The sequence below is a fragment of the Mauremys mutica genome, chromosome 8 (genome assembly GCF_020497125.1).
Source record: "Mauremys mutica isolate MM-2020 ecotype Southern chromosome 8, ASM2049712v1, whole genome shotgun sequence".
NCBI lineage: Eukaryota > Metazoa > Chordata > Testudines > Geoemydidae > Mauremys > Mauremys mutica.
Genome location: NC_059079.1, coordinates 104,595,738 through 104,616,313, shown reverse-complemented (window position 1 = coordinate 104,616,313; position 20,576 = coordinate 104,595,738). Strand labels below are relative to the sequence as shown.

Below are 20,576 nucleotides of genomic sequence, written 5' to 3'. Positions count from 1 at the left end.
CATTAGCTTTGGAGGAGCTCAGCCAAGCCAACAGGTGAGAGGAATTCTAGAGAACCTCTTGCCCCTGAGCTCTGAGGCCCATGGGGGCTGGGACCAGCAATCCCCTTTATGATTTGCAAGTTCATCCATGCAACTTACTGCGTGAGCAGAGGCTGCTGCATGCCTGACCCAGTACCTCACTCCTTACCTAGGGGCCCACCTCCAGCTGTGAAGAGGAGGATGGTCTCTGCCACCCCTGGCCCTGAAGTGGAGGCTGCCAATTAGCACCTCCTGGGGTGGTGGGTTCCATGATGTGAATCTGGACCAAGGTAACAAACAGATCCATTTTGCACTGTCCCCCGCCACCCAGCCATCAGAGAGCAGCAGCTTGTGGTCCCTGCCCATGGGTCTGCCTTTGACCCTTTCACCTCCAGCTCCCATCCAGTCACTCCAGGCCCCTCCACCCCCACGCTGCAGGTCAAGGGTCAAGTGCTTCTGCAATGCCTGGGCAGCAGGAGGGTCTCTAAACAACCCTTCCTACTAGCCTAACAGGGCAGGCTGCAGCTCACTCATCTTCTCCACCCATCACCCCTGAGGTCTTGTCCTCCCCACAAAAGAGAGGTGTGTTCTTAACTCCCATTAACTAACTCAAGTGAACAGCCCAGAGAAGACAAGGCAGTTTATAATCTTCAGACACATCAGCAGGGTGAATTAAAGCTGGGGGGCGAGTGAGGGAAAGAGCCTTGTCTTTACCCGGACGTGCTAGCTTTCACAGGCTGGCATTGTAACAGGCGGTAAGAAAGCACCACTTTGTCATAGCAAAGACAAGGTCTCACGGTCATTCAGCCAGACCCAAGGATCTGACCTGCAGCTACTTTCTAATGCCCCCACCTTAGAGGCCAGACCACTGGGGCCTCTCACCTACTTTAAACTTCCAGTAAAGCAATCCTCAACTCCTATTTAACGAGCAGCCGTATCCCGCTGTATGGCAGGAAGGGCTTAAACGCACTTGTTCCCTTTAAAAGGGTTGCCCTTCCTGGAGCCCAGTCAGGGACACTCTTCCAATCAAAATCAATTTTATTTCTGTGTTCCATCAAAAACCCAAGAACCCAACAGTGCTTTGTGTGTGCTGCTGCTTGAATACAGCCTCCGACGGGACCTAGGAGGTAATACCAAGAGAACCTGGTTTTAAAGTTATATTATAAAGTGAACCCAAAAGCTGTTAAGTAGGTAGCAAAAAGACAGACACCACGATCACAGAAAGATTGGAAGTTTCTCTTAAAAAATATAGCTCTGGAGAGAGATTGCTGCATATCACTTCGAAGAGGGGAAATGGCGCACAGGAGGTGCTGGCTTCTTATTCCCTCTGCTCCGATTGCCTCCTTTCGTTTGGTTACAGTGCAATGGCTGCGGGTTTCCGGCGGAGCCATATACACTTACGTCCAGTCCCAGCCAGGCAGCGGCTGAGGCAGCAAAGTACAATGCTTGGCTCTAAAAGTCACAGTTAAAAGAAGAAGTTATAAATTAAGATTTAGAAGTTTAAAGTATTTTCTTTTTCTTTAAAAAAAATAGAAGAGTTTTAATCCGTTTTCTTCCACCCCTTTGTCATTCATTCGTTGTCGGCCGTCCGAGGGAGGTGCTCTATAGGGGAAGAAAAGATTTTGTTATTTCTTCTCTAAGTCCATCCCACAGAGATGGAAAGGCCTATTACCAGGCCACAAGGTGACCAGCAAACTCCCCTAAGCAAGGACCCCCCTTCGTAGAGGGGCAGTGCGATCTGCTCTTACATCTCTCCTGGCCTCAGCTTCTTTTTAAAAGGCTTATTAATTCTACAAACAGTCGGGAGAAATGAGCTTCCCTTGGGCTTGTATCCAAAAGCTAAAACGGTCCTTGGCTTGGAATTCTGGATTCTCGCTCCTAGGTCTTTGTGCCCCTGTGCTAGAGAAGGGGCGCACCAGCTCTGAATGCATTTGGGTCCCCAAGGTGGTAGTAGGAGGTCTGAGTGTGAGCCTTGCACCTCCAGCCCCCCAGCACTGGCATTCGCGTGCCACCCTGGGAACCAGCCCGCCAGCTGAGCAGGAAGTAAAGACTCCCGGAGAAAGGTCAATAACTAACTCTGAGAGAGATGGACAAATTCCCCCACGACCAGTAGCACCTTCACTTCTATTGTCCAAGTTCAAACTTCCCTCAAGCTTTGAGGGGAGCTGGGGGCAGAGTCCTAGGCAAGTAACGCCAGCGATGCCGAAGTCTTTGACCACAGATAGAGGGTGCCAGCGGCACGTGCGGCGAGGAAGCCAGAAAGCTTACTACAGCACTGCCAATGCGCGGGTGAGATGCAATTCTGGCTGGCACTGGAGCCAGCCCAGTGCTGATGAGAGAAGCGCCAGCCTGCTAAATCTGAGCCCTTGGATCGCTGGCTGTTCCACGTGCCTGCCTCCTGGGGCAGAATAACCCAATCAGAGCTGTTCAATCTGGAGACATTCTCATGGGGGGGACGGGACGCACAGGCTAAATTGCCCAGCAGCTTGGGGTGACTCCGCCCCCTCCTCTCCTGGGAGCAATGGGGACAGGCAGACCCCTGTGCTTCTCCCCTACTCTAGCACCTGGCCCGGGGGGCGGGGGGAGATCAACAAACAGAGGAGACCCAGAAAACACACTCTGTATTGTTTTAAAAAAATAAAATAAACCCACCCCCACCCTGTGATTTTTGGCCTCTTGAGGCTGGCAGTGCAGTGACCAGAGAGGTGCAGTTCCTGCACGGCCTCTCTCTGGTAACAATTAGGAACCGGCTGGAAGGTTCTGGGGCCAGCGGTTAGGCTCAGGGGCTGGTGCACAGCCAGCCAGCCGGGGAAGACTTGCTTATACTTCCTGGCTCTACCGCGGCCCATAGGGACCAAAACCGCCAGGGCTGGGGGAATTCCGGATCCCGTGCTGGGAGCAGAGGCCCTGATGCGAGTCCTGCACAAAGATCTCGCGAGCTGTCCTGTCACCACTGCTTAACTCTGTGGATCCAGTTGTTCTCAGAGCCATGCTCTGTGGTGACCCATTCCTGGTGAACCCCGTGAAAACCGAACGTGTCCGTGTACATCAGGAGAAAAAGGTCCCATCTCACTCTCCTACCACTGAAAGCTTGGGCAGGACTTCAAGGGGGAAAGACTGAGCCCTGCGTGGTGCTTTTTCCACACGACTTCTTCCCATGCACAGGCCTGGGTCCGCACTCCCAGACAGGCAGGTGTGCACACCCCCGCCAGCATGGAGGTCGCTTGTTAAAGGCTAGGGTTTAAAACAGGCAGAGTTGGGTGCCACCAAAGAATACAGAAATGGGCTCAGGGTTTGGAGTTCGAAGAGCTAACGACACGTCGCCCCATGGCCCACGTACCTTCTCACAAGGATCTCTCGAGCTCAGCAGCTTTCTTCTTCTAGGAAAGAAATCAATCTGTAAAACCCCCATATGAACTGGGCCCAGCAGAGCCAATTCTGCAGCCCGTGACAGTAGCTGGAGGCTTCCTTGCTAACTCCATAGAAATTGACACTTCCTCCCCCCAGGGAGTTTCACTGGGTGGCTCAGATCAGCTTTCCAGTTGTCCAGCAGCTCCGCTCCCATGGCTACTCCTCTCTCCTGCCTCCCCCCCGCCCCCAACACTTTTTAGCCGAGTGATTCATTTCTCTCCACAAAGCGATTGCAGAGCCTGCTGGGACGCGCAGCCAGGGATTCCCCACTGCACTCCCCCAGCGTGATCTCTTTGCAAAGCTCTCTATCTGCAGGAGCAGGGCAGCATGGAGCGCTCCCTCCACGCCCAGCAGGGCACTCAGGCAGGAGTGGGTGGGTCGGTCGCTAATGCGCTGTCAACACTAAGCGTTAGCACAGCAAGGGAAAACCCCATTCCCTCCAGCACCCACCCGCCCCCATGCAGGTCAGAGTGGGGAGTCTGGAACAAAGGCCAGGTCAGTCCATCCCTCTCCAACACCCCTGATGCTGCCACGCCTTGAAGGGGCCAGCTGTAGGGTGCAGCTCTGTCACTGAGACGCTGGAGAAGGGAGCCCCAGATGCTGATGGTTTTGTGCTCTGGGTACCTGCCCACTAGGGACAGGACAGAAGCCAGCCCTCTCCCCCCCAGCTCTGGGGGGCAGAAGCGGATGTACACACCCACCCACCTTCTTTTTCTTTTTTTTGTGGGTGGAAGCAGACCCGTCCGTGCTTGGCTCCGCTCCAGCTGCGGCCTTCTTGCTTTTCTTCTTCTTGTCTTTCACAGTCTTCTTCTCTGGGAGAGAGAAAAGGACCCGGGTGCATGTGAAAGGGGACAGGATCAGGGCTGCCCTGGGGGGGGTCAGACACCACTGAGAGGCCGGGGGGGGGGCGCGGAGGGTGCGTCTCTGCCTCACCCACTGAGCCTTTGGCTGTGCCTGTGCTAGCAGCTGCCCCAGCCTTGCCCTGCATTGCTCCATCAGGAGAGCAGTGAACGCACAGCCCTGCCGCTCAGGGCCCACCAGCGCCCAAGCTGCCGTGCCTTTGAGAGCATGCCCCGTTCTACCCCACGCTGCACTGGGCACATGCAGATGATGCAGGCGTCTCTCGGGCTGGAGACAGACGGGGGCAGCGGCAGCTAGGGCCTGGGCTGACATTTCAGCCCACTCACATGGACTGGGCACAACTATGTGGTGACATGGTCCAAGGCACATTTCCACCGCAGCTGATACTGCAAAGCCAATTGGGGGTTCTCTGAGATGGGTCGTGTGTGTGTTGGGGGGCAGGCTGGGAGGTCACTGGCACTGAATACACAGACAATTAAGAAACAGAAGAGCAACCTGTTAATTTTTGCAGCCCTTCACCAGCCCACAAAAGCCCACCCGGGACAGCCTGTCCATCCACCCCACGCTGTACTGCCGGGCCCCTCTCCCAGATGAGAAGCTGGAATTTTGCACGATAGAAACCCCCAGCAGATAGTGTTTGATCCTCCTCTCCCTTTTCTGTCCTTTATTCCGGCCTCTCCCTCCGGGAGCTGGCACCTCTCGTCTGCAGGCCTGCGCTCTGCCAGCCGCCGTGGGAATCTGCAGTGCACTGGCGCGGAAGGCAAAGCCCCAGCAGGGGCTACCCGCAGGGCAGGGGCAGGAACTGCTCTTTTAATTGGAAGTGACAGACAGCAGCCCAGCTCCATTCTCTCTCTCCCCCCAACCCGGGCAGCGTTAATGGCATTGAGTCATCTTCAGCGATCGCTGTGGCTCGCTGCCACGCTGGGACGTACAGTAACAATACGCAGCCAGGCAGGGGCCGCTGCAGGCAGGAGCTATGCAGATGACAGCTCAATGCAGAGCCTTTCGACAGAGCGAAAGGGTTTGTCACGGGGCTGCCGTTTCTGAGCAGCGCCGACAACACCCAGCTCATAAGCGCTTCTGCCGCGTCCAGAGTGTTTTAAACTCAGGGAGCTGGCGCTGATCACAACCCCAACCTCCAGCCTGCCTGGCTGGGAACTCCACCCTCCCGTGTGGGAGCTGGCACTGCCAGCCAGCTTGGCTTCAGCCCTCAAAGCGCTGCAGGGTTTCACCGGTGTCCCCTGGAACAGCTCTGTAAAGCTTGTAACTGGCGGCAGCTTGCCCCGGCCTGGTCTCCCAGCATGCGCTAAGCCTGCCGACCGGGTCCTGCCGTTATGCACAGTAGGGAAGGGAAGGGGCGCAGAGCGATGGGTGGGGCATAAGGACATTTCTGGAGACGGGGCGGAAACAGACAAACTCCTCCCTCCAAGCATCGCTGCGAGGGACTAGCAATGGCGGCAGGACAGCTCTGCAGACAGACACGTGCCCGATACGCAAGCCAGGCAGCTGTGCCGGCCACAGTCGGGAGCAGAGCTCCTCACTGCCCGCAGCAGAGTCACTCTCTGACCCGGGTTAACATTCATTCAGTCGCTTGCTTAACTAGTTCAGCTCAACCCTGGACTGGCTTTGGGGGGCAGCGTCTGAGCCCCAAGCGAACCCGTAGGAACCAGACCCTGGGGTGCCATTTAAGGGATCCGGCAGCAGAGACCAGCAGGCACTAGCCTGTCTAGAGAGGAGCGGTGACAGTCGAACCGGGCGAGGGACAGCACCAGGGCCCTTACTTTTACTGGCTTTCTTCTTCTTCTTCTCCTTGCTGCCCGCTGCTCTCTCCCCTTTGCTTTTCTTCTTTTTGGGAGTCTCGAGGCCACTTTTCAGCTTCTTCGGCTTGGGCTCCGCAGGGCCGGCATCCCCTGCCGCCAGCTTCCTTTTCACGGAGGATTTCTGCTTCTTGTTCTCTTTGTCCCCAAGCTTTGGTGCTTTCGCTGCTTTCAGAGCCTTGGCTGATGCCGCGGGGGTTTTCTTCGCCGCCTTCTGCTTCTTCTTCCCTCCCTCCAGCTCCCCTGGCGCTGGCCCACCCGGAGCCTTGGCAGCAGTGGTCACCCCGTCTTCGCTGTCGCTCGCCGAGCTCTCCCTCTCCGACTGAGCGATGGACAGCAGAGCATACGGCGACGGCGTCCCCAGAGAGCCCTTAGGGCCACCAGCATTCTGAGTCACCACCAGGGCTTTCTTTGCCCGCGAGGCTTTGAGACTGGCGCCTCCTTTGCCCGCTTTCCCTGCCGCAGTCTCTTGGCCAGAGGCCACTTTTGCGGTGACCGCTACCTCCCCAGAAGAGGACGACTTGCTCTCTGTAGACACAATTGAAATAAGAAGATTTAGGGAAAAGATTTGGTTACAACCCAACCAGCTCCAGGGAGACACCTCCAGTCCCTGCCCCCAGACAGTGCAATGTGCAGGTACTCGTGTCATAGAGAAATAGTCACTTATCTCCCCAGAAACATAATGGTGTATTGTTACAGGGCTCTATGACGGGGGGTGCGGGAAGTGCATTAACTCAGAGTACAAAAGCCAGGCTTGGGCTACAAATTAAGAGTCCAAAGGGCTCATAAGAGCGTAAGACTGGCCGAACCAGGTCAGACCAGATGCTTCAGAGGGAATGAACAGAACAGGGCATTCTGGTCCCCAACGTGTGCCCTAAAACCCCCCCAAACCAAAACCAAACAATTTGGGAATTTGAAGTCTCTACTGGTCCAGACTAAGAACACTGGCTGGATCTGCAGGTGTAGACACAGCTGTACGTGGGCAGCTTGCACTATGATTGTATCAAGACAATGCCGTTACGTCCCTCCATTTTGAGAGCATTGTGAGAGTAGATTCTAGATCAGTGGTCCCTTGCAGACACCTAGTCTGACCTCCCGAACATCACAGGCCACAACACAGCTCTGTAGGGAGGATATGGACGAAACCCAACAGATCTTTCAGTCTTGGGTTTCTACTGTTCACTTACAACCACTGAATGGCAGTGGGGAGAAAGATTTTTGACCATACAAAAATGATTAGGGGCATGGAACAGCTGCCCTGTGAGGAGAGATTAATAAGACTGGGGCTTTTCAGCTTGGAAAAGAGATGACTAAGGAGGAATATGGTTGAGGTCCATAAAGTCATGACTGGTCTGGAGAAAGTAGATAAGGGAGTGTTATTTACTCCTTCTCATAACACATGAACTAGGGGTCACCAAATGAAATTAATAGGCAGCAGGTTTAAAACAAAGAAAAGGAAGTATTTTTTCACACAATGCACAGTCAGTCTGTGGAACTCTTTGCCAGAGGGTGTTGAAAGCCAAGACTAAAACCAGGTTAAAAAAACAAACAAACAAACAAAAAAACCTAGATAAGTTCATGGAGGGTAGGTCCATCAATGGCTATTAGCCAGGATGGGCAGGGATGGTGTCCCCAGCCTCTGTTTGCCAGAAGCTGGGAATGGGCGACAGGGGATGGATCACTTAGAATGAACAGAACAGGTCATCCTCCTCGGGGGCACCTGGCATTGGCCACTGTCGGAAGCCAGGATACTGGGCTAGATGGACCTTTGGTCTGACCCAGTATGGCCGTTCTTATGTTCATACATCCTGTTTCAATCATCCATCCAAACAGCTGTTCCCTTGTGCTTCCCTTTGGCTTGCCCTTCCCGAAACCAACATTTCTGAATGACACGCAACAGGGGCAGCTCCATGGAAGATGTAGCAGGCCGGTATTTTGTTGGTAGCATTTGATAAAAGTGATTCTTAAATCAGCCTTTATCAAGCGTTGACACATTTTTCCAATCATAAATGGTTCCCAGGAGAAGTGCCGCACATATCTGAAGACAGAAACACCTCCCAAGTTATCAGGTTCGAGAGCTCTCATTGCTCGCTGGTCTTTGACTTCAGAAATAAGTTTGGCAACTATCACTAGAAATGTTAGTTAAATTTCGGGATTCAGAATAGCCGTGCACATGGCAACACCTTGCAAGCTGTATAACTGAGCAGTTGTATGCTTCTCAAGCATCCAACCGCCCCTTCCCGAAAGGATGCAGAAGCCTAGAACAGCTTGCAATGTTTCTAGAGGTGTCCAGCAGGGGGCAGCGGCAGACTGTCACAGTAAAGGACAGTGTGGTCTTGTGATTCACACTCTTCACCTGGACTCAGATTTCCGAGATGGAGAAGCCCTATTATAGGTCATCTACTCCAGCCCCCGCCAATGTGGATTTGTCCCCCCAGCATATATTCTCCAAGCTCATCTAAAAGTCCCGGCTGATGGGGTTTCCACCACTTCCCTTGGGAGATTACTCCATGGTCTAAGGAGCCCTGATATAGTGCATGTTTTGGAACCAGTTCTAAAGCTGCTCAGCTCTGTGAGCTAGATCACAGCCTAGGAACACGTGGCCTGCGGGGTTATTTCCTGCGGCCGCCAAGCTCCCCTCCCCTGTCGCCCCCCTCCCCCTCAGCACGCCACATCCCTGCTCCTCTGCCTACCTCCAGGTGCTTCCCGCCACCTAACAGCTGTTTGGCGGCGCTTGGCGCTTTCCAGTTGGGAGGGAGAGGAGCAGGGAGCCACGTGCTCAGGGAGGAGGCGGGACAGGGGCAGGGATTTGGGGAAGGGGTTGGAATGGGGGTAGGGAGAGGGCAGGGCCTCATGGAAGGCGTGGAGTGGGGGCTTTTGTACCTTTATATAGAATCACAGAATCTCAGGGTTGGAAGGGACCTCAGGAGGAGATGTCTAGTCCACCCCTCTGCTCAAAGCAGGACCAATCCCCAGACAGATTTTTGCCCCAGATCCCTAAAAGGCCCCCTCAAGGATTGATGAAAAGGTGTCAGTGATGCAGCCCTCGGGCCAATGTACTAGTCCTCACGCGGCCCTCGCGGTGCTTTGAGTTTGAGATCCCTGGCCTAGGACTAACCTGCCTTCTGTTTGGCTGACGTCTTCTCAGCATCCGTATCGGAGTCACTGCTGTCGCTCTCCGAGACGTCAGGCAGGGCTGCTTTCCCAGGTTTGGCGAGGGTGCTGGCAGCAGCTGCTGCTTTTCTACGCCCTGGTCTGGGTGAGGTCAGGGAAGCAGGTGTTTGCACTTGGGGTACTGCTGGAGCTTTAGAAAGACCTAGATAACCTGTTAGAAGGGACTGAAGAGCACACACACGCTGAGTGAGAGAGACAGTCACCGAGGCTGCACCCTCTTGCCTCCACCCAGGGCATTTTAACTGCCACTCCCAGCTGCCCCGTGAGCGGCCCTCCAGGGTGGCAGGCTCCCCTCAGGCGCCCTTCGTGATTTGGGGCCACTGGGAAGTGGAGAGACAGAAGCCAAGTGCACCTACCAACACAAGACACAGGGCGACCAGGGGTTTGTAGGGAGCCCACAGAACCTTTGGCTCTGCCCCTCTGCTCCATTATTAGCCCCTCTGCTGTACCACACCCAGGGCCATGGAGGTGGGTACAGCAGCGTGCTGGGGGTACCCCAGTGCTGGGCAGCCAGGCGGCGGGGAGTGGCACAGCTGGGGCAGCACACAGAATGAAACCCAAACAGGGAGGTTATTTATATGGCTGCTCGACGAGTTTATGACATTTGTCGTAATCCACTGTATATTTGCTCCTTTGTTCTCTCCCTGTTTAAGCCAGCCTAGGGGAGGTTTTTGACTATCGGTGCATTCCTACGCTTGCATGCAAAGCTGATACATTACAGATGTACTGCGCTCCCTAGAGATTACTAAGAAAGGGGGTTTACTGGCTTAGACATGGGTTTAGTTACAACTAAAAGTTGCTGCTATGAGTCTGGCTAGTTTCCCATGTTTGGCTATTTCAGTGCTGCAGGGCACCAGGTTCCCCCTATGTGCCTTTTGATTCGACGGCCACGTCAGCACAGCACCAGGCCAGGGCAGAGCAGCAGCAGCAGCGCTGCGATTTGTCCGTCAGCTTGCAGGAGTGTTCCAAACACCCGAGTTCAAAGCCTTCTCCCCTCTCTGCCCCGGGGCTGGGAGGCATCTGAAGCCCAGCACCCTTCAACAGCCCTGCCCAGCAGGCTGAGAGGCTGCAACTCTAGGACCCGAGGGCAGCAGCAGCCGTTTACCCCAATGCTGAATCTGGCCCGGCGTCTGCTCCATCTTACAGAGCAGAGGAGAAAGGTGACAGCCCCGGCCTGCAGGGTACAGGACCTCTCACCTGCGAAAGCTGCTGTTCTTCCTCGTTGGACTCCGAGGAGGTGCTGTCGGCCTCCTTCGTCGCTCCCTGCTTCTGGGGTGCCCCTGCTGGAGAAGCAAAGTGCCCAGTGAAGTGCTCCTGCTGGTACAGCACAGCACGCACCTGAACGGGGAGCACCCCAGATCTCTCTCTGGGCACCCCTCCCCGATATAGGCTGTTGTGGGGCTCCCCAGAGACACACACTCCAGAGCGGCTGCTCCTCCACAAGGAGCCTGCTGCTGCTGCTGGTCACTCACAGCCTCGTGTGTCAGCGAGACCCATCCCACCAGCTAAGCCGGGCCCAGTGCACAGCGAACCCTTGTTCTCCGCGCTGCTCGCCGGGCCGGCAGCCCCCAACCACTACTGGAAGTCCCTCAAAGCAGCGTCTCTTACCAGGCCTCAGGGACTGCTTGGCCGTGTCCTCCTCCTCGCTGTCAGAGGAACTGCTGCTGTCTGGGCTCTCCTGCCCTTTGCCGGGTGCTGGGAGCACAGCTTGGCTCTGGGTGGCTCTGCCTGCAGCGCGAAGTCCTGCTTTTCCCGCGGCCGCGACGGGACCTTTGCCCTTGGCAGAAGGGCTCAGCAACGCAGGGGCATTTGCTTGCGCGCCCTCCCCTGCAGGGGCAGCGGCTTTACCTGAGGCAGCCCCGTGCTTCAAGCAGGAAGGAGGATGAGGCTGAGGGGAGGGAGAAGGAAACAAGGAACATTTTAGACAAACTGGGGGTGGGGGATTCAGACCTTCCCTGAGCTTTCCAGAGCAGCCAGCGTACCCCGAAGGCAGGGAGCTCTCACGGTGAGGGCCTAGATGATCTTGCATGGGGGGAGGGGGTGTCTCTCTCACACAGCCCGGGGGCAAGTCACTTCACCTCGGTGACTCAGTCTCCCCATGGGCACCCCAAGGGAAGTGCCACCTGCCTCACCAGGGGTGCTGAGGAAGCTACGATACCCGCGGCAGTTTGTAAAAGGAGTTAGGATCCTCAAATCGAAGGTGTGACCAAACTGCAGAGTCCTCAGTATCAGAGGGAGGAGAATGCCCTTAGGAACACAGCTTGTGCCCGCTACTCCTCAGTCTGTGGCAGGGGCAGGAGCAGCTCAAATCAGAGACAGACAGAGAGGGATAGAGCTAAGCTACGAGACAGCCCTGACGCGAGCCCGGAGCCATTATCTGAGAGGCAGCCAGCAAGACAGGCCTGCGGGGAATGGCTGACAGCTGAAAAGGAAGTTTTCAGCACGGCGCTCTTACCACGAAGGAGCCAGTCTGAGGGTGAGACCTGCAGCCTCCTCAGGCAAGGCGACAGGGATTTTCTTTTTTCCCCCCTGCATTATGGTAACTGTGCTTAAAGTGGCTGTTAAAATCACGCTGCAAACCCCAGCCAGCCTCTGGAGGACACTCTGCTAGTCCCGGCCTACAGGCTCCAGCAGCTGCTAGATCTCCCCGCAGCGCCGCATGTCACCCTGCACACCCAGCACGTCTCTCTTACCTGTCTTGCAGGCTTCTCTTCCTCCTCGCTCTCCGAGGAACTTGAGCTCGAGCTCTCGGACGCTTGGCCAACTGCGGTAGCAGCTGCCTTCGCAGGGCTGCTGGCCACTCTGCTGGCAGCTTTCCCAGTGGGCAGCACGGGCCTGACCGTGCTGGCTGTTGTGCCCAGAGGCTTTGCGGCTGGGGAAGGTTTGGGTTTCACCTGGGCCGGTTGCTAGGCCAGACAAGAAAGAAGGAAAGTCAAGACAGGGTGGCGACTTTTAAAGAAATACAGCAACAGAGGTAAGGAGCCTGGAAGCCAGACCCCATTCTGCAAGAGGAAAATGCATAGCCAAGTAAGCCTCTGTGCTCAGATCCCAGCTGATGGGGACACACCGAGATAGAGAACAGGCCCCCTGGAAATGTGCTCTCCCACTCTTTTCATACACCCCACGCGGTTTATGATGACAGTTAACAAGAAACCGTAGCATTTCATCACAGCCCAGGCCTATCACCTCCCCAAATGGGAGGGCAGTGGCCAACGGGGGATGACGGGACAGCCCTGGAAGGAGCACCATGCTCCAGGGAGGTAGACCATTGGGAAAAGCAAGTGAACACAAAGAGAGGAGGGCAGGGGAAGCGATCTGTCTCCTGGGGTCAGTTACAAGCCAGTCTATGCCTGTGGCTTCCCCCACCCGGCAGACAACCAAGCTTCGACGTGCCGGGCTCCGTGGGATCTCTCATGTTTCTCGGATATGACATCTGGTGCAAGATGCCATCCAGGGGGCTGTGGATCCAAGGTGCCTTTAAACATTTTCGGCTGTGATTTGAGAGCTCAAAGTCACAGTGACTGCTTTTACATACCTCTAAAATATCAACTCTCTTACTAAACGAGCCCTTGTGCCCGCTGGGGAGCACACAGCTTTCTAGCCATCCACAGCACAGGGGCAATCCCTTTCTAGCCTCAACTCCCAACAGTGCCAACGAGGCCGGTGCTTCGCATGGCACGGACACTTCTGGGAACGGGACTGGGAGCACCTAGCCGGCCAGCAGGCAGCAGCAATGATTTCAAGCACCTGGGAGCTGAGCTGGAGCTGAAAGGCTGTGGGACACATCTGGAGCATTGTGCAGGTCAGGAGGTGCTGCCTGGAGCGGAGGACCATGCACTGGCCGACTGGAAGTTAGCAGCCTCAGTGGCTTTTCTCTTATCTATGGCAGCTTCTCCAGTGGCATATGGGCCACCCTGCAGCACTGAACAGCTGGAGTACAGAGCATTCTGGTCAGTACATCCCTGCCAGGCCAGGGGAGAGAAGAGACAGGGGGTTATGCTGGTGCTACAGGGCTTGGGAACCCCTCCTGGGGCTGGGGGAATTCTCCACTGGGGGGGGATCCAGCTGATTATGCAGCTCCTGCAGAATAAAAGAGGCCCAGATGTGGGCAGGAATCAGCCTGTATGATTATTGCTGTCACAAGGCAGCCAGTCCCTCCACTGCTTCAAACCTCCGAACCCTAGCGAGCCCCCAGTGGTTGGAAAGGTCCCTGTGCCGGCTGGCTGGGATCACCAGCCCTGACGAACGCTCCCCAGAGCCTGGCTTTCCTGAAGAGCAAGCGCTCCAGAGCTTCGCTGGTCACCATTCCTCGAAACCCCAGCTCTCAAAGAGGCCAGCTCGGCAAAGCTTCCTCCCCATCGCCCGACAGCTGCGCGGTCTGTTTGCTAGTTACCTGCAGGTGTACCTGATCCTCCTCCGAGTCCGATTCCTCACTGGACTCCTCGCTGCTGTCTGCTGCCCCTGGTGCTTTTGGAAGAGATGCTGGAAGGGCCTGGGCCTTCTTGACACCAGTCAGCTGTGCTGCAGCAGGGGTCTTCACTGCTGAAAGAGGTTGGAGAGAAACCAAGGGTAAGACTGCAGGCTGTTTATAGGAAGATGATGGCTGGAGAGCTGAGGAAGGCTGCTGATGCTTCAGTGTTCTGGTTTTAGACTGGGAGAGAAAACCCTGCTGAAAGGAGAGAGCTGCTAGAAGACAAGGATTTCCTAACACCTCCTTCTCCACAAGATTTCTCTTGCTACCCCCAGACCCCGGCTTTCTCTTCAGTACGACTGAAGGGGCCCAACAGGATGTGGTGCAAGGGGTGGCAGAGGGATAGAATAGTCGGGAACGCCACGAACATGCCAGAATAACGGTGCTCTGGAGCTGGAGAACCCTTCCCTCCCGCCTTTGTGCAGACAGCCACCACCAGAAGCCGGCAGGAATCAGTAGTGGAAAAAGTTAGCAATTGACAGCTGAGCAAATGCCTTGTGCAAAGCCTGCTGGAGGCTTCTGTTCATTTCCTAGGGGGCTGCTGTCTTCCACATCACACAAACCCTCCCACCCCTACAGCTGGGGCGCACGTCAGCCCTTCCAACAGCCAGTCATACTCCGGCTACTCATAAAGCTGACTGGGTGGGTTTCTGCCTGTTTCCTGCCAGCAGTTACACCAACAAGCAAGAGAGACGAGCCGGCCTATTGCCTGGTGCTTCCGCTAGCCCCAGGACACAAACCCATGGGGTGTCGGCGGTCTGGACAGCAGGGTATAGGCAGATCTCAGCACTCAACCCCATGTTTACAGCTAACAAAATCTCTCCCCACCTCCCGCATGCACAGGCTGAGTTCTGTTTTACCGGCTCCCTGCAACAAAGGATTTGACATTAGCTCAAGCTCTCCCTCCAGGAAGGTCCTGCAATAACCATCTACAGGTGCAAGACTCCTTTGTAATGAAGTCATTCCCTCCGGCATCCTCCTGCATACAGGCATCAGCTGCGGAGATGCCAGGAATAACTTCTGGTTGCTCGCATCACGAAACCCAGCCAGAGACAGGAACCAGCCTGGAGCATGCGTTATCGGCTAAGGCAACGCCTCTGCACTGCAAACAGGGACATCACTGTGCAAAGACCACAGTCACCTGTGAGAGTAAAAGCACTGAAGGCTCATGTCCATGGAAGGGAGGAGATGGGTCAACTGAAAACAGCAAGAGCCAACCAGGACAGTCATCAGTCCCCTCCATGTGCTGGGTTCCCATGGGTTGTCCCTGTGCTGCCCCAGCATGCCACTGGCCATACACCAAGTTTCCTTTGCAGGTCTAATGACAGGGGCTCTGCATGTTCTCGGAGCACTCAGACCTTGTGCTCTCTGGGCCTTGTAGCTGCAGAGACACCTGAATACTCTGGAGATGGGGGCGGCAGCAGGGAAGCAGGAGCAGATACATATTCAGCATGGGAGGCGCCACTGCATCTTCAGTGATCTCCCTCTATCCCCACTTCAGACACAACCACGTCCTCGTGAGACTCCAGGTTGTAGCCACCCCCAGCCCACTCCAGGACAGCTGCCAGGACTCCCTTCCTACCCCTTCATCAACCAGAGAGGTCACGGAGTGGTGCCAGACTTCCTCGTCCACTCCAGGGAGAGGCATGGGGATGGCAAAACTCCCCCAGGCCACACAGGAGGGGAGAAGAGGGCTTCATTCATTACTAGTAATTTCTTATAGAGCCTTCCATCCACGGATCTCAAAGTGCTTATTAATTATTATGCCAAGGCTCCTCCGTCTGCACACGCTGGGGAGTACGTGTCAGTTAGCAACTGACCCATGCTGGAAGGAATAGAAAACAGAACAAAATAACCCCGCCCCAAAACCCAACTCTTGTGCCATTTTGGAAGGACACTCTAGAAGAGACAGAAGGGAACTGCACTGACAGCTCTTGCTAACATCAGCTTCAGAGCGACTGGCAGAGTCTGCATCCCTTGGCAGTTCAGAGCATGCCTGGTGATGGTTCTTAGTGGGGGAGCCCCATCTAGGACACACCAGCTGCTCAAGCCGAGAAGAGAAGCAAACCCCATGAGTATGGAGGAGAGAGGCCTTGAATACCAAGGGAAGGCTAGAATCTTACCAGCGTTAGGAGGTGGTTTCTGGGCTGCCTCGTCCTCCTCACTGTCTGACGACGTGCTGCTGTCGCTCTCAGAGTCCTTGCCCTTCAAGGCATTGCCAGCTGCTTTCCTGGGGCTCCCAGCTTTACCAGCCGGGCTGGGCTTGATGCCAGGGGAAGGCTGAGGAGTTGGCAATCGCTAAAAAAAAGGTCAATGATTTTTATGGTCAACAGGTTCAGTGCCCAAGCCAGGGTTCGTGTCCTGCTGTCATCATTTAAAATGCTCCTTTTATCCCCAAAGAATGTCACAAGGGGGGAGGGATAGCTCAGTGGTTTGAGCATTGGCCTGCTAAACCCAGGGTTGTGAGTTCAATCCTTGAGGAGGCCACTTAGGGATCTGGGGCAAAAATTGGTCCTGCTAGTGAAGGCAGGGGGCTGGACTCGATGACCTTTCAAGGTCCCTTCCAGTTCTAGGAGATTGGTATATCTCCAATTGTTACCTTTGTTACCACAAGTTTGGAGATGGATCATTTCTGAAACCAATGAAATGTGGCTCCCTCTCTTGGGTGGGAGGCAGTAGCTGTTCACAGCAGATAGAAACACCGCCCAGCAGTTCAGGCAAGAAGGGAAGAAATATACCGTATCCAACCGGAATGGCGTGGGGAAAACTTGGCAGGGGAAGAGGCCATATTTCAGTAGAAATTGACCATTGACCAGGCCACCAGGGTTTACGCCCCTACTCTTTCAAAAAGGATCAAGGGATCTTTAATGACCAGGGGTTCAGCACCTCATTATCATGTCTCTCTGAGAATGGTACCTCCAGAAGCACAGTACTCCCTATCATTAGGCCAAAACAACGGTTCAGTTGGACTTGGAAGGGAGAAGGCCACCTACGGAAACCCCACTACTACTGCCTGCGGGGGCTAGATGTCCCTTGAGGCTGCTCCACTGAATACTGGCTGTCTGACCTAGGTGGCTTGTGACGTTTGGAGGGATCCGAGCACAAGGTGAAACGACTGCCAGATTCCACCATCCCAGCGGCTGCCTCCTGGACACAGCATTAGAGCAGCGTTTAAGGGAGACAGCGTCGCACCGTGCCTAGGAAGCACTCTGTCCACAACGGGAGCGATTCGTTTGTCCATGTGCCTAAATAATCGGCTGTGAAACCCGAACATGGTGCTTGGGTTGAACAGCAGCTGGCAGCGTTCTGATTTCTGTGACTCAAGGCAATGCGTGAGCCGCGTCTCAGTGTCTCGCGCGGCTAAGGAGTTGATGCAAGGAGGTACCAGTTATTTTGGCACTTGAAAATTTCATTCCAGCCAGGTTTGATCTTCTGGCCCCCTCGTGGCGCAGAGACAGCTTCCATGCTCCTGTCACCCTTTGGCTGCTTGCAGAGGGTGTGCTAAAGAGAGGAAGTCCCGGAGACTTCCCCACCCTTTGGGGTTCTTCGGGGGCAGACACGCTCTGCACCCGCTCAGGCATCCAAACACGGCCTGATCGTCACATACTGGGCTGAACGCTCAAGCACCAGTTCGCTCTGGCCAAGCAAGAACATAATGGCCATGCTGGGCCAGCCAATGGTCCATCTGGCCCAGGATCTCATCTTCCCACAGTGGCCGGTGCCAGATGCTTCAGAGGGAATGACCAGAACAGGACACTTGCTGAGTGATCCATCCTGTGGTCCAGTCACAGCTCCTGGCAGTCGGACGTTCAGGGACACTCCGTTTGCCAGGCACAGTGGGAGCAGAGTATCGCCCAACCTGCCTGTGGCTGTGGCCCACTTTTGGGGCGGTGTCCCATGGCCTGGGAGCCACTCCCAGAACTCTTCTCAGGGAGGACGGAGTGTGACACTAGCTCCACCATGAATGGCCCAATCCCCGGCAGCATTCAGTCCCTTTACCCCGTGTGCTGGACTTGATACACAGGCTCCCCCCACCTCTCAATAGCAGTGAAGAACTAGAACATCACAGCTGCTCTGAGAGCCTGTAGGGGTGGCTGCTCCTTGCCAGTGGCCAAGAGCCCCAGGTTTGCAGCTTCATGAGATGGAAGATTGTGTCAAACCTGCCTTTCTGGCACGGCCCTACAGAGCACTGCCCCTGGGGCAGCGTTTATTACATTTAAACCAGCTGCTGAACAGACGTCAGTATCGGAGTGTTTACCCATTACAGAAGGGGCTCTCCAAACAAGCCAGGCTTCTCCAGGCTCTGCACAGAGACACAGAAACCTCCACAAGGAGGAGAGAGGAAAACAAACTGGAGTCTCTGTTTTGTTTTGGTTCACATGAGTCACTATCTCCAAGAGAGGGGCCAGCTTCTAAATGGCAAATCGAGAGCATTATCGGAAACAGATGCAGAGATTTAAATGAATCACCTACTTGGGAGCACACCAGACTCCTCCCCACCAGACACCAGCACTTGCGGGATATTGGATCTAGCCTAAGTCACTTGCCTCCAACTTCCTAGTGACAGGACGGACTCTCGCTCATGTTCAGAGAGCGAGCCCCCCATGCAGAACAGGAGGAGGTACTAGGGAACAGCTCAAGGGCCTGGAACACAATCAGATAGCAACATCCGGACACTATGTAAGAACATTTCCCTAAAAAGGCAGGAGGTATCATTTCTACAGGGCTGCCACATCTAGTGAATGAGCCCAGGCAGGGATTCACCCTATAGCTTGGCTGAACTATGCAGGCTGTAAAACGGCCCCAGGTGAGCTATGCAGAACACAATCCAGGCCAGTGCGTTTTATGGACACAGGAGACTGGAAGAAGCCAGAAGTAAAGGGGTGGAGTGGGTGTGGAGCAGTCTGCCATACCCGAAGAATGCTGGTACCCGAAATTCATGAGATGGTGGAAGTGTAACTACAGATTGAGCTTCCTGTCCTCTCCTCCCTCGCTTCCTTTCTCTCTCTCTGCTGCCCTGCAAATAGCTCCCGGCCCAGTGGTGGGAGCATGCTGGAGTTGAATCACCCCCCGCCCCCATGCTCTTTAGCTTCTTTGCATAATGCAGCAAGTCAGAAAGCGAGCATGCTCCCCAGAAGCTGCCTCAGTCACACGCCAACTCTCGTCTCCCGGCAAACACAGGAAGCACCCCCAGCATACCAACAACGAGCTCAGTAACTGGGGATGTGTCACGATATAAAAGAATAAAGACTTCTGCTCCAAGGTATGAGCTCAGGACGCAGTCACGCTTCATCTCCCCTAAGGGTCTAGTGGGCCATCACCTCAGCACTGAGTCCAGATAAAAGCTCACAGCCAAGTTTTCTGTCACATCCATGAATACTGGATGCCTCCATTTCTGGGCGCTGGCAGGAGACGTAGACTCGCTGCACATCTAAAGTGAGGCACAGGAACACCGGTGGGCCCGTATGACATTTTTAAGCCTTATTGCACAGGTGGGTTTGGAACATTTGAAAGAGCCTGAAGTTTCTTCAAGGTCAATCTTGTTTGCTTCCCCATCGCAGGCAGGGGGAACACAACACCTTTGCAAACAAATTTCTTTGACTAAATAATCCTAAATCTTCAGTGGTAAACATACTAATTAAGCAGATCGATGTAGGCATGATGTTCATTTTAATTGTGCTAATCCGCCCCCGCAGTGAAAGATGAAGCAGCTTGCAATTCTCTGTACCTGTCTAGATCTTGCTTAGAAGCGACCGGAGGCTGCAGGATACCACAAGTCAGTGGTTAAACATACGCCCAAGTACTTCATGTTCTCCATCTGCCCAGAGACGTTCCACTGGGAGAGCCGGATTGTGGACACAAATGGGCAGAATGGCTAAACGCCAACCTTCATTCCAAGTCCCTGGCTGCTGGCGTCATGAAAGCCAGCCCATTTTGGTTACAGCCTTTCTCGGCAGCAGCGACTGGTACATGGGAATCCCAAATTTGCAAATCCTTTAATAGCCCGTCAGCAAGAGAGTGCTACTTCTGCCTCAGGTAGGGTATTCTTTTCAACTGAAGACACTGTGGGGAAAATGCGTTCTTCACCTTTTACTATTGCTGGAAGGTCTTGCACAAATTCTTCATGCAGCATAAATTCTCCCCTTCCCCTGCAACACCCCTCGTTCTGAACCGGTGTTAAGATTTGAATCGCAGTGTAGAAATGCTGAGAGAGACTGCCCCTTGCAGGGTGCATTCTTCAGAAAGATTAGCGAGCACTTGGGGCCACCACTGATAAGGATGCGCCCTACCAGTAATGACTCCCCAGGGCCGCGCTCGCAGCCAGATTAATCATGAACAACTGAGAAATGCAAATCCATGCCATGTGGATTCCTGCCTTGCAAAACACTCAGCCTGACCCCGATCCCACTGGAAGTAATGGGAGTTTTGCCATCAGCTTTAATGGGAACTGGTTCCGGCCTATGCAAGCATGAGCAGGTTCCCCGGGCACACAAGAAGCAAGCCCAGGCTGCTTTTGGCCCCATATGTATCCATGCTGGGACCTATGTCACGAGTTCCAGTCGAAAGGAAGCAAGAGGGGAGGGCTCCTGTAGATGTGCCGGACTCACCCCTGCGGCGCCTCCTGCTGGTCCTCCTTGGGAATTAGCTCAATTTCCAGCCCAGAGCGCCCTCTGCAGGCCAGTGATCCGCCTGTCCTCTGGCCCCAAGTCCCTCCCTGGACCCTGGTGCCTCTTTTAACTGGGTCTCCCCCTCACAGGGGAGCCCCCACCCCACTATCCCCACTTTGCCTCAGTATTGGCTACTGCCCAGTCTCCATCTAGCCC

The 20,576-nt window shown here is 54.8% G+C and overlaps 1 protein-coding gene across 1 annotated transcript in view; it reads right to left on the bottom strand.

The window, feature by feature from the left end:
• Positions 1-1,040: 1,040 nt before the first annotated feature.
• The window catches only part of TCOF1 (treacle ribosome biogenesis factor 1), a 34,698-nt gene continuing 15,162 nt past the window's right edge, over positions 1,041-20,576 (bottom strand). The window contains 11 exon segments of the mRNA XM_045028006.1: positions 1,041-1,592; positions 1,594-1,620; positions 3,359-3,415; positions 4,135-4,241; positions 6,072-6,635; positions 9,226-9,445; positions 10,479-10,564; positions 10,890-11,169; positions 11,975-12,187; positions 13,675-13,823; positions 15,876-16,050. Of these exon segments, the coding sequence (XP_044883941.1) occupies positions 1,539-1,592; positions 1,594-1,620; positions 3,359-3,415; positions 4,135-4,241; positions 6,072-6,635; positions 9,226-9,445; positions 10,479-10,564; positions 10,890-11,169; positions 11,975-12,187; positions 13,675-13,823; positions 15,876-16,050 (1,932 nt within the window). The 3' untranslated portion in view covers positions 1,041-1,538.